The sequence below is a fragment of the Cannabis sativa genome, chromosome 5 (assembly GCF_029168945.1).
Source record: "Cannabis sativa cultivar Pink pepper isolate KNU-18-1 chromosome 5, ASM2916894v1, whole genome shotgun sequence".
Classification (NCBI taxonomy): domain Eukaryota; kingdom Viridiplantae; phylum Streptophyta; class Magnoliopsida; order Rosales; family Cannabaceae; genus Cannabis; species Cannabis sativa.
Window position 1 is genome coordinate 47,248,711 of NC_083605.1, and position 11,276 is coordinate 47,259,986.

The 11,276-nt window shown below is 35.3% G+C and overlaps 2 protein-coding genes across 3 annotated transcripts; one reads left to right on the plus strand and one right to left on the minus strand.

The window, feature by feature from the left end:
• Positions 1-506: 506 nt before the first annotated feature.
• On the plus strand, positions 507-3,293 carry LOC115717331 (short-chain dehydrogenase TIC 32, chloroplastic). The gene is made up of 8 exons (XM_030646304.2): positions 507-783; positions 1,466-1,697; positions 1,832-1,911; positions 2,005-2,155; positions 2,243-2,321; positions 2,514-2,598; positions 2,713-2,771; positions 2,869-3,293. The coding sequence occupies exons 1-8, from the start codon at positions 678-680 to the stop codon at positions 3,031-3,033; spliced, it is 957 nt and encodes a 318-aa protein (XP_030502164.2). The 5' UTR covers positions 507-677; the 3' UTR covers positions 3,034-3,293.
• A 787-nt stretch (positions 3,294-4,080) lies between these two features.
• On the minus strand, positions 4,081-11,010 carry LOC115717330 (mitogen-activated protein kinase kinase kinase YODA). Of its 2 annotated transcripts, none has more exons than XM_030646303.2 (12): positions 10,723-11,010; positions 8,542-9,321; positions 7,721-8,452; positions 7,350-7,437; positions 7,160-7,222; positions 6,769-6,929; positions 6,554-6,629; positions 6,280-6,339; positions 6,088-6,195; positions 5,714-5,959; positions 5,375-5,466; positions 4,081-5,188 (listed from the first exon to the last, which is right to left on the minus strand). In XM_030646303.2, the coding sequence occupies exons 2-12, from the start codon at positions 9,090-9,092 to the stop codon at positions 4,669-4,671; spliced, it is 2,697 nt and encodes an 898-aa protein (XP_030502163.2). In that variant the 5' UTR covers positions 9,093-9,321; positions 10,723-11,010; the 3' UTR covers positions 4,081-4,668. The 2 variants fall into 2 exon arrangements, with proteins under 2 accessions (XP_030502163.2, XP_030502162.2); XM_030646302.2 differs by having other exon boundaries at positions 9,579-10,994.
• Positions 11,011-11,276: the final 266 nt, after the last annotated feature.

The window sequence follows — 11,276 nt, forward strand, 5'->3', positions numbered from 1 at the left end:
TTACTAATTACCACTTATTTTAGAAATTAAAACATGTGTCTATTCAGTTATCAGACTACTAACATGTTTCTTATTAGGCTTTTCTTATAACATACTAATAAAATAAATTATTAAAGTAATAAATATTTTAACCTTCTAGTTATGTTAGCTAAAATTCTACTTAAAAAATAGAAAATATGATTAGACATGTTCTAATAGATCATACTATCAATTAAATTTTAACTTAAGCATTAAAAGAAATAATTTTTCAATTATTTAATATTATCTTGAGCTGTTGGTGTTGTATTATTGGATATATACTATATTTTATGTAAAATATTTTAAAATCATTCAATATGACTATTTCTTGTATTAAAAATTGCATTTAAAATAATTATTAGGTGGGATTAAGTAAATTGGGTTATCTATAGACAAATAGGACTCTTGGGATGATTTAATTACTAATCCAAATTTCCTAACAAAGTTATCTAATACAGAGTTCCCTCACTAGATGACAAAGATAAAACTGTTGGAAGGCAGTTTGACTTTGTGGTTAGTGGTTACCAGGTTTCTGTGGCTTCTAATGTTCTCGAGAGAAACTAATAATAGAAAATAACAAAAGACGAAGTGCACTGAATTTAAAGGGTATATGTCAGTGATTCAATTAAGTTAATATTGATTTTATTATAGGAATAAAAATGTGGATATTTGGTGTTAAGGGACCATCTGGGTTCTCTGCTCGTTCTACAGCTGAGGAGGTTACTCGTGGAATTGATGGAACTGGTCTCACTGCAATTGTTACAGGTAGTTTTTTTTTTCTTGGTTTTTTTTTGTTATTTCTCAAAGTTGTTATCTTGGTTTTTCTTATTTTGGTCTGTATTCCATTCTATTATGTGTTTAGTTACTGAGAAAATATGAGGAGGAAGAGATGAAACAAACAGCTTCTACTTTGTTATGTTGTAACTAAAATTTGGTGTCTGAATGGAAATTATTGGTCTTAAATATGTTGCAATCTATAATGTCCACTAAACATGTGCTTGTTGGGCTTTAGTTGTACCTTGTTAAGTGGAGTTAACTTTATACTATATAAAAGCTATAGATAGTGTTTTTCTCACTATTATAATGTGAAACTATTTTTAATACAATCCTTAATGAACGACTTTAAGGACTGAATAGTGATCAACAATGAAGAAATGTGAAACATAACATCACTTTTGATAGTATATTATAATAAGTTAAGAGGAACAGACTTTTTTCAGAGAAAAGATTTAGATTCTCAATTTAATTAATCAAAAAGGTGTAACTCAAATCTTATATAATACTGTTATGTTTAATATGAGTATTTCTAACAAGTCCTATAAGCAACAAGGTTTCAGTTTGGAGAAAAGGTTTCAAATTTCAATCCTTTTCTTTTGTCCCTAAATACATGTTATTACACTCCTTGCATTTGTTTCATTTCTCATATCCACTCTTGATCTTGTTTCAGGAGCATCAAGTGGTATTGGAGCAGAAACAACGCGTGTTCTTGCACTGCGCGGTGTTCATGTCACTATGGCTGTGAGGAACATGGCTGCAGGAAAGAGTGTGAAAGAAGAAATCATCAACAAAAACCCCGCCGCCAAAATTGATGTCCAGGAACTAGATTTAAGCTCAATGGCATCAGTTCGAAAATTCGCCTCAGATTATAGGTCATCCGGTCTTAGTCTGAATCTCCTCATGTAAGAAATTGAGTTACTATACTGAAAATGTTTCAATGACTCACTTTATTTTTTGTCTTAAATATGTTTTTTCTTCTTCTTTAGATTCAGTACTAAGTTTTGAAGCTTATAGTTTTTGACTCTTTGTGAGAAAGTAACAATGCAGGAGTGATGGGTACTCCATTCACTCTTTCCCAAGATAAAATTGAACTTCAGTTTGCTACAAATCATTTAGGTATGGATTTTTCTTTAACCACACATAACAGCAATTATTATTCCAATATTTCTCTCCATTGTTTGAGATGAGAAATATACCATTTTTTTGTAGGTCATTTTCTTCTGACAAACCTTTTATTGGAGACAATGAAAAAAACATCAAAAGAAAGCAACAAGGAGGGGAGAATTGTGATTGTATCATCAGAGGCTCATCGTCTTTCTTCTAAAGGGATTCGTTTTGACAAGATTAATGACAAAAAAAAGTACCACTTTTGACTTGAAATGTTTGATGAAGATTTTCTTTTGACTTCTTTTTTTTGCTTGATTTTCTAGTTGGTTTCTCTATACAGGTACAAGAACTTCTCTGCTTATGGACAATCAAAGCTTGCCAATATATTGCATGCCAATGAGCTTGCAAGAAATTTAAAGGTAACCAATTCAAATTTGACCACCGTAACTTAGTATATTGATTAATAAAGAGTAATTAGTGAAATTAGATACTTTCTAAAATGATTTTGATAATTCATGAAAAAAAAGCTTTTCTAATAGGGTGTTGAGTGAGCATAACTGCAACTTCATTCTTTATTTCATTCTTTCTGCAACTTCCTTTAAACTCAATAGGCAGAAGGAGTGAGCATAACTGCAAATTCAGTTCATCCAGGTGCAGTAGCTACCAACATTCTTCGCAACTCGGGTTTAGTATTCGGTATATCTTCAAGCTTACAGAGATTCAAATAATTTTTTCCAAGATGTATGAGCATAATCCTAGGCATTGTTAAAAAAAAAAAAAATTAAAACCTTATGTTTTGGCTTGGTGCAGACACTATCAGAGTCCTTGGAAAATATGTAATACAACACATGATCAAAACTCCTCAACAGGTATCAGGGCCATGATATAATCAGTGTTCAACTAAATCCCAACAATTATTACCTAATATTTAATGTATTTATTGTTTTGGATTAAATTTTGTTACAGGGAGCAGCAACTCAATGCTATGTGGCTTTGCATCCACAGCTTAAGGGTGTAACAGGTGAGTATTTCTTGGACAGTAACAAAGCCAAACCAAGCTCTATGGCTAAGAACAAGGACTTGGCCAAAAAGTTATGGGATTTTGGCTTGAGCTTGACTCAACCCAAGTAGTTGGACCCAATCCTATATTAGTTCCAATTCACTGAAAAATCTTCACATATATATATATATAAATTATTTTGTGTCATTGTGGAAGTGTTGAGGGTTCAAGTCTCCTTAATGTATCACAAAATATATATTAAGATCTGTATCAAAATTTATGTATATATATAAGTTAAAAGAAATTAAGGAAAGAAATATTGTTCCTTACATCATTATGGGAACTTTAGTTTTCCTTCTTGAGTTAAATTTATTCTGTCGAATTATTTTTATAATATTTCGTAGTATTATCTTTTATCTCAATAAGATGTTATATTTGAGATATTTTTATGTCTTTTCAAAGTGCTATTTTTAAGATTAGCCATTAAACAATTACTTTCAACAAATGATGAATTCAGTTGGAATAAATTCTACTATTGTATTGAGAGGCCAATATAATATAATTGTTATATGCCCATTGATTTCATGTATTTTTAATTTGGGTTTTCTTTCTGCATATTGGTCTTTGATGCCAGTGGTATCTTTTTTAACTTCCAGTTCCAGCGAGAAAAATAGCACAAAAAGGCCAATGGGATAAGGTATAAAAACTAAAAATATTCTAAATTGTAAAAAAAAAAAGGTTATGGGAGATCTGTCTCTGGTTTTGTTTTTGGCTTTTCAAAGAAAGCTAAACTTCACACATGTGGTTCCCCACATGTTATTTTGACAGAACAATAATAAGTGAAAAACTGAAGATTATTCTTTATAACAAGATGGAATCTGTCCACTTTCTTTTTGGATTGGTCTAAGAAATACTGTGCAACCCTTGTTTTTATTGTTAGGTTATGTACAATGTACTTGATCATAAAATCCATTTGATTTTATTAATAACCCTCCATCAATCCATCTATTACGGTTCTCTCAACAATTCTCACTGAGATTGGAAAAAATAACAGAGAGAGATTTAAATGTTAGAGCAGGGAGAAAGAACAGCTGAGATCAAAGCTTATAAAATTTAAAGCAAATAATAAAAAATAAGTGCAGATCAGCATGGAAAGGAAGAAAGAGAGAGACACAACATGAATAAGATTTCTTGTATTTGATGCAGATATAGTTTAGGTACAATAACAGTATCAGCAAGACCAACTAAGACCATTACAGGAGTTAGGAGTGATCTGCTATATGAAATGAACCATAGAAGAGATGAACAGCCTGGCAAATGTCAACCCTTCATTCATCTTCACAAAACCTCTGCTTCAAATTCTTGTTTCCATCATTCTGTACAATCAACTTTACCTGCTGCCGCCTTTTTTCCCCAGAAAAGGAAACCAAAACAAAGAAAAAAAAAAGGGAACTATCTGGGTTCAAATGGTAATGGATCATTTAATTTTTTTTCTTTTTTTTTCAGGTGTGACTAAACTATACATTTTTTCTTTCAGTGACTGATAGGTTCTCCTTGGTAAAGAATTTCTAAATGCAGGATTTTATGAGGCAGCAACAGATAGGCAAATTAAAGTTTCAATAGCTTCAAAGCCTCCTAGAGATCCAAACTTGGTTCCTAACTTAAAGAGTGGACCTTCCTGCAACTATTCAGATATAAAACCAAACCTAAAAGGCTAAAAGCATCAAAGCCAAGTTCTGCTCTGACCAGGGATCTCGGTGAAACAATCAGATGCCGGTTGTCCGGTCCAGCTTTGGCGAGCTCAGACTGAACTCCACAGATGAATTAAGCTTTACATGATCCCTCAAGAGCTGTTGGGATACACGATCAGCAAGAACCGACTGTACATCATAAAACTCGACAGGAGTAGGACGCCCCATCTGATTTCCTATTGTGGAATTATCTGAAGAAAATATATCCCGGAATGCATGTGAGGCTTGTGGCATTCCCCGAAAAAGATCGGGCTTTGGCTCATGATAAGGTGTGCTACTACTTGTATAAAAACCGTTTTGACACCTCTGAGTTGTTCCTGTACTTTCGTGAACATAAGAATGCTGTTTAGGATGATGAAATGGGAGTGCACCACTACCACCAGTGAGTGGAGTGGAGGAGCCGGAGGCAGTATGAGGGCTAGATATGGGAGATGGAGACAACCTTCCACTCATATGTTGCGGGGACCTAGAATACAGAAGTGGGCTTCCAATAGGAGAAACAGGGCATGATATGTTCCTCGGCGAATGAGCATCACTGGTAAGCAGCAATCAAATGTTAGGGGGGGAAATACAAGGAAAAAACAACTCTTAATAAAAAAATTTAAGAAAAAATAGTTGAAGAATCATGAGATTATCTATTTAATTGTGTTCAAAAAAAATCACAATACACACACATACAAATTGTCCAATTGACCAATTTTACACAAATAAACACGTGTACCTGGACCCTGTGCCGAATTTCGAGCCTCTAGACTGATGGTTACCCATCACTTCGGAATCTATGTTTGAATAGTTTCTTGAATTCCCAATGCCCTGTAGTAAGCACCAATTGTAAGTTGAGGCATCTAAGCATACTAATTACCCGTAATATACCAGCATTCATAACAAAGAGCAATAAGCACCAGTCTTGATGAGTAGATTTCATTGTTCACATAAATATGGATCACATACACACCAGAAATGTGGAAGGGAATATATAGTGGAATGAACTATTTCTCATAAAAAAAGGTTGGAGATGTAAGACAGTCTATACAAAGAAGAATAAGAAGAATAGTAATACCGATGATCTCACTGCAATCGCATTTGATGAAGGCCCTTCAAAATCAAAAGGCTCAGCACTCGGAATGGGTCTATCCAATGGAGCAGCATTTTTGACAAAAGGATGTTCCAAAAGCATAGAAGCAGTGGGACGATTCATGGGATTCCGCTGCAAGCACTTCAACACAAAGTCCCTCCCCTCTGGCGACAAATGATCAGGAATGGCAGGGAGTTCCTTGCTGTTTCCGATCTTAAACATTGCAGCAACCTTTGAAAAAGAACACAAATGAAAAATTCTTGTCAAACATCAGATGTCTGCCGTGGAACTGCTATTATTGAAAAAAGTTACAAAGACAAATTCTGTAATATTCAAGCCTCTGCATAAAATTTACTCACCCCCTCAAACTGGCTCCAAGGAGGTTTTGTTGTAGCCATCTCCAGAACAGTGCACCCAAGGCTCCATATATCAACAGCAAGATTACAACCAATTGAATTGTTGAATACCTAAACAATTGAAAATTGATAGAAAACGTTAAAATATCGCCTCATTTTTAAATATGGTTAACAAAGACTTGTGAGAATGCTGACCTCGGGTGCCATCCAATAGGGGCTTCCCTTGAACGACAGTGGACAATACTCCCCAGTAATCTGAAAAAGATTTAGAAACTAGATTAGAATTCACAGCTAAAATGGTAGCCTACTCATTTTAGCCCAAGTTATCAACCCTATAGCACCATACTTTTGAATTCTCATTTAGCCATTAGCGTAACAGAGTCACAGACATTATTGTTTTGAATTCCTAAAATATAAATTGGGCCAATCATTTTCATTTCAATTGTAGTGGAACAAATATTGTTCTTACATGCTTTGCCATTCCAAAATCAGCCAATTTCACACGACCATTGGGATCAACTAATATATTTGCTCCTTTGATGTCCCTGAACAGAATTTCAGCTTACTCATTAGTTAAAAGATGTTTAAAAAGAATATTGAAAATAAGAAAATGATATGATAAAGTGCTACATAATTTCTTTATCAGTTATTGCAATCATATTAAGCTTTAATATTCCCACTCACCTGTGGACAGTATTTTTAGCATGTAAATATGCAAGCCCTGATAAAATTTGTTGAGTATAACTACGAATAGCTACTTCACCAAACTGGCCATAGTCTAGAAGAAGTTTATAAATAGATCCCCCCGATACATACTCCAAGTATATGTATAATTTGTCATCAACCTGTTCAAGGTACGAGCCAGAAAATTTAAAATAGTTTTGGACGGACTCACTAATACCAAACAACCAGATAATGATGAAATGTTCAACTTACATAAATACACAAGTTATTTTCGAAACATTAAAACAACTGTTAGCCCACTTAAAATAACAAAACAACTTTCATCATCATCAAAGAATTTGGAAGAGCATTATAGGATAAGCAATTAAGTTGATATGTTCAAGGAACCTACTGTCTCTGATCCGTAGTACTGCACAATATTTGGATGTTGTAACCGACTTAGCAAAGCAATTTCCTGCAACATAAAAACAGTAAATCTCAAGTAATACCCACAACACCAAAAAGGATAAAAAAAAAAAAACACAAATATCACGATGAATAGGTTATTCTTGGCACCAACAATCCACTACAAATAAACATACTTGCCCCAACTGCTGTGCACTTTCTCTTGATTTTGCATCATCTGAAAACAGAGTTACTTCCTTCATGGCGCACATTTCACCACTTTCACTACAGTAAAAAAAAATAAGGGAAACAATATTGCTAAAGAATTTCTGCATTTGAAAAAAATGCGCAAAGCAAAGTATTGCATGCGTAAAGAAAGAGAGCAAATGAACAGGGATTAAGTAATTCTGCAATACAATATCTTAAAAGTTAATTATATAATTATAATAAAATAATATAAACACTCCTGCCATGCATTTACTTATTGAGTTGCAAGAAAGTTAATTAGTATTATACATGCAATAACTAAAGCTTCCATTTTTGAGCATAAAACCCTCTACAAACATACCTGTTGAAACCGAGATATACATGTCCAAAGGTGCCCCTTCCAAGAAGCCGCCCTTTCTTCCAGCGTGAACCAGGGCTTGTTGGATTTTCTGCCCTACCAGGGCTGCGTGGTACTGTCGGAGTTGCTGAGGAAGAATATGTAGGAGAAAATGGACTACTGTGAGTGATTGTTAATGGAGGAAGGGGCAACCGGTGACTTTGTTGCCTCCCATCATCAGGCTTGCTAGTGGGTGATTCTGCTGGGGTTCCTCCAGCACGTGGATGCAGAGGGGTGACCGCACCACTATGTATCCTTGAGCTGGGACCAGGGCTAATCATTCTGGGACTAGGGATTGGAGAACACTCAGGGCTGCATCTGCTGTGCTGCCAAAATAGCTGCCCTGACAGATCTCCTCCTACTGAATTATGCCCAGAATTATGACCTGAACCTGGACTAGAACAGTGAGCAGAAGCTATATCTGGATATGGTTTTCCTGCCCAGAACCCAGAGTTGAGAAATTGCTCAGTACCAAATGCCCTAATAGGACTCCTAGAAGGACTTGACTTTGAGCTATCCGGAGCACTGCAGAAAGCACCATGAGATGGAATTTGCAAATTTTGCATATGCATGGTTGCCAGTTGCCTTTTAGGTAATGTAGACAAAGTCTGGGTGTTGAACAGAAGATTTGATGGCCTCAATGTTTCCTTTGAGTTCTTTTGGTTCAAAGTAGCGGGCGGATCCTTGTGCATTACCCTTCACAAGGATAAAATTAAAGTTAGTCAGACAATGTATATCACTGAAGGGAAAACATAATATTTCTTTGTGCCAGAGATGAACATTACCTTGATGGGCTGTTCAGAGCAGTTTTGTTTCCATTTTCATAGTCAGATGTAAGGGGACTTATTAGACGCGACTCAGATGGGTCATCACTATCGGTAGAGCTATCGCTAGAAACAGAAGCAGTGGCTAAATCTCCATCAGCATCAGTAGGATCTGCCCTGTTAAGAATACAAGCAGGCTTTGGAAGGGGAAAAACCAGCAATGGCTTTGACCGCTTGTCAAGTTCTGATTTTGAGGATGTACTAATGCTAGAGTTGGTACGGCCAATACTAAGTTGCGTCCTAGGAAGGGGAAGCGGTTGTGCATGAGGCCTTTCTGCAAAACTTTGACATCTTGATACTTGTGTTGAGGGAGATGGTGACCTGGATGGAACCCTGGATAGAGATCCCCTTTCTGAGACAGTATCACTACGTCTCCTGGAGCCTCCAGATTTTGAGTTGCTCTTATCATCAGGTGCACTCTTGAATTTTCTGTGTAATGTATCAATAAAACTCTCTTTATTCGCTTTCTTTTTTCCTTCTTTAGAGGAAGACTTTCCCCACCAAGAAGGCATTGCTGGTGTTCCAAGCTTACACTAACTGTCAGTTTCTGAGTTCAATTTATTTCTATTCAAATGAGCTATCACATTACACCCAATTGATGTAACGATATGCAACACAATTAAAAGTTACAATGATCGATTCAAATGGCCTTATCCTCAAAAGTCACAAAAGTAGGCAAACTGGACTCATTTCAGGATGCACAACATGGATAGCAGCTTAAAAGTGGTTTCACAAAATAACCTGGAGTGGACAGATCAAATATATTATTATTAGATATAATTCAGACAAAATACAACTCATATGAGCCAAACAAAATGTTTCATACAGAGGTTGAAAGCATATATAAAATGCACAAGATTGCAACATGCAACTTATATACAAAAGATAAAATAACGACTCCCTTTTTAGGATCCAGGAAGTAAACTTAGCAAGTCAAAGATTTCAAGAAGAAAAAGAACGTTTTAATGAAGATAAGCTTAGGGATTAAGAGAGCATACATAAGCAAATACAAGGAGTGATTACTTCAAGAGAATTGACCATGTCACAGCAAGGCACTACAAACCAGAATTAGTTAAGAGCTTTCCCACAAAGTCACCTCAATTGGATGACTTTTAAAAGCCTGGCTAATAAATTGTTTGTTACAACATAACTAACTGGTCTCACAGAAACTAATTAATATCAAAGTTCAAAAATACCTACTTCCTCTTCATTAATTTTTTTTGTCAAAAATACTACATGCTTGCATGGCTTTTATTTTAACACTGCAATCCAACTTTTTGGTAAGTAAATGAACGCTATGAAGCTAAGGTTCTGTCGTACAATTTTCAAAACCAAATTGTGAGTTGCACAGAACTAATATTGACATATAAACCAGCTCCATATCTGAACTGCTGTAACAGACTGACAATCTTCTTAACTTAACAAACTGGGATTGAAAATCCACTAATTTCTAACAACCTTTACTGCATAAATCAATGAAGTCCTCTTGCTGGAATGGCTCACATTTTCACCATCTTATGTCTGTTTCACTTCCATTTTCAACTAAAAGCATCTGGATCATTTTCTAATATCTGAAAAAATGAATTAACTAAACGAAAAAGATCTTTCATTTTGGCAAGAGAAAAAACAGTCACATAATTGCAGTTGTTCCAATACACCCAATTCTCATTACACCTTGACATACCCATAATGCCATCGAAATAGATCAACTCATACGACCCAATTCACTGCCCACTATGCTACAACATATTACTCCCAAAGCTCAAGAACCCACTAACAAACACTTCCCAGCACAGATCTACACAATTCAAGCATTCATTTCCACAAAATCAAAGAGTTCAACTTTAAAAACGAGCTCAAACCCATCAAAGAAATAGAATTCTCAAGCAATATACACACTCAAAAGTTACAAACTTTTATTTTTTTCACGCTCAGCATGTAAAATGCTGGTAAGAATCGCAACGATGAATTTACTAACAAATTGCATAAACCCAAGAACCAAAATAAAATTGTACCCCAAAGATTAATGTTCTAAAAAAGAAACCCTAAGAAATAGCCAATAAAAAATACCCATAGAACAAAATTCTCTAAAGGAATCAATTTGGTGAGTGAGTAAGCAAAGTAAAGCCAAAATTTACTCACTGTGATGGAATGGAGTTAAAGTGTTTTTTTTTTCTTTTTTGTATGGAGAGAAAGAGTCTCTCCCAAAAGGAGGACGCTTGAAAAAACAGCTCCAAGGACGACGCGTCTGGCTGCTGTGGTAGATTGAAGATGCGAAGCTGAAAAGGCACAGAAGAAAGAGATAGAGAGGAAGTAGAAGAAGAAGAAGAAGAAGAAGAAGGAGGAGGAGGAGGTGGAGGGGGGAAGAGAGAGAAAGAGAAAGTGAGTGTTTTTGTCTGCGTTTTTTTCATTTATTATTATTTAATTATTTATTTAGAGAAAAAATAGATAAATGACTAATTATAATTGACTGTGAAATATGTGAGACCTCGGCTAGACTGGATGACGTGTAGAAAACGACGTCGTTTACGTTATCATCATCACCATCCATTCTCCGTTGAATGCTGATGAAGTCAACTGCTCCTGTTTAGTCAACGGCTATTGTGAGGGAGTATGGAGTTATCGTGGTACGAGAAGTATGAGATTTTCCGTATTTATGGTTTATTTATATATTTTTTAAAATAACGGCAACTTAC

Bases quoted from the DNA above. Each gene is read 5' to 3' on its own strand.
- LOC115717331 (XM_030646304.2), top strand. From the start codon at position 678: ATGTGGATATTTGGTGTTAAGGGACCATCTGGGTTCTCTGCTCGTTCT. The intron at 2,156-2,242 runs GTACCACTTTTG...TTCTCTATACAG, and splicing joins AAGATTAATGACAAAAAAAA to GTACAAGAACTTCTCTGCTT. The intron at 2,322-2,513 runs GTAACCAATTCA...TAAACTCAATAG, and splicing joins AGCTTGCAAGAAATTTAAAG to GCAGAAGGAGTGAGCATAAC.
- LOC115717330 (XM_030646303.2), bottom strand. From the start codon at position 9,092: ATGCCTTCTTGGTGGGGAAAGTCTTCCTCTAAAGAAGGAAAAAAGAAA. The intron at 6,930-7,159 runs GTAGGTTCCTTG...TACCTTGAACAG, and splicing joins AGTACTACGGATCAGAGACA to GTTGATGACAAATTATACAT. The intron at 6,630-6,768 runs GTGAGTGGGAAT...AATTCTGTTCAG, and splicing joins GCTAAAAATACTGTCCACAG to GGACATCAAAGGAGCAAATA.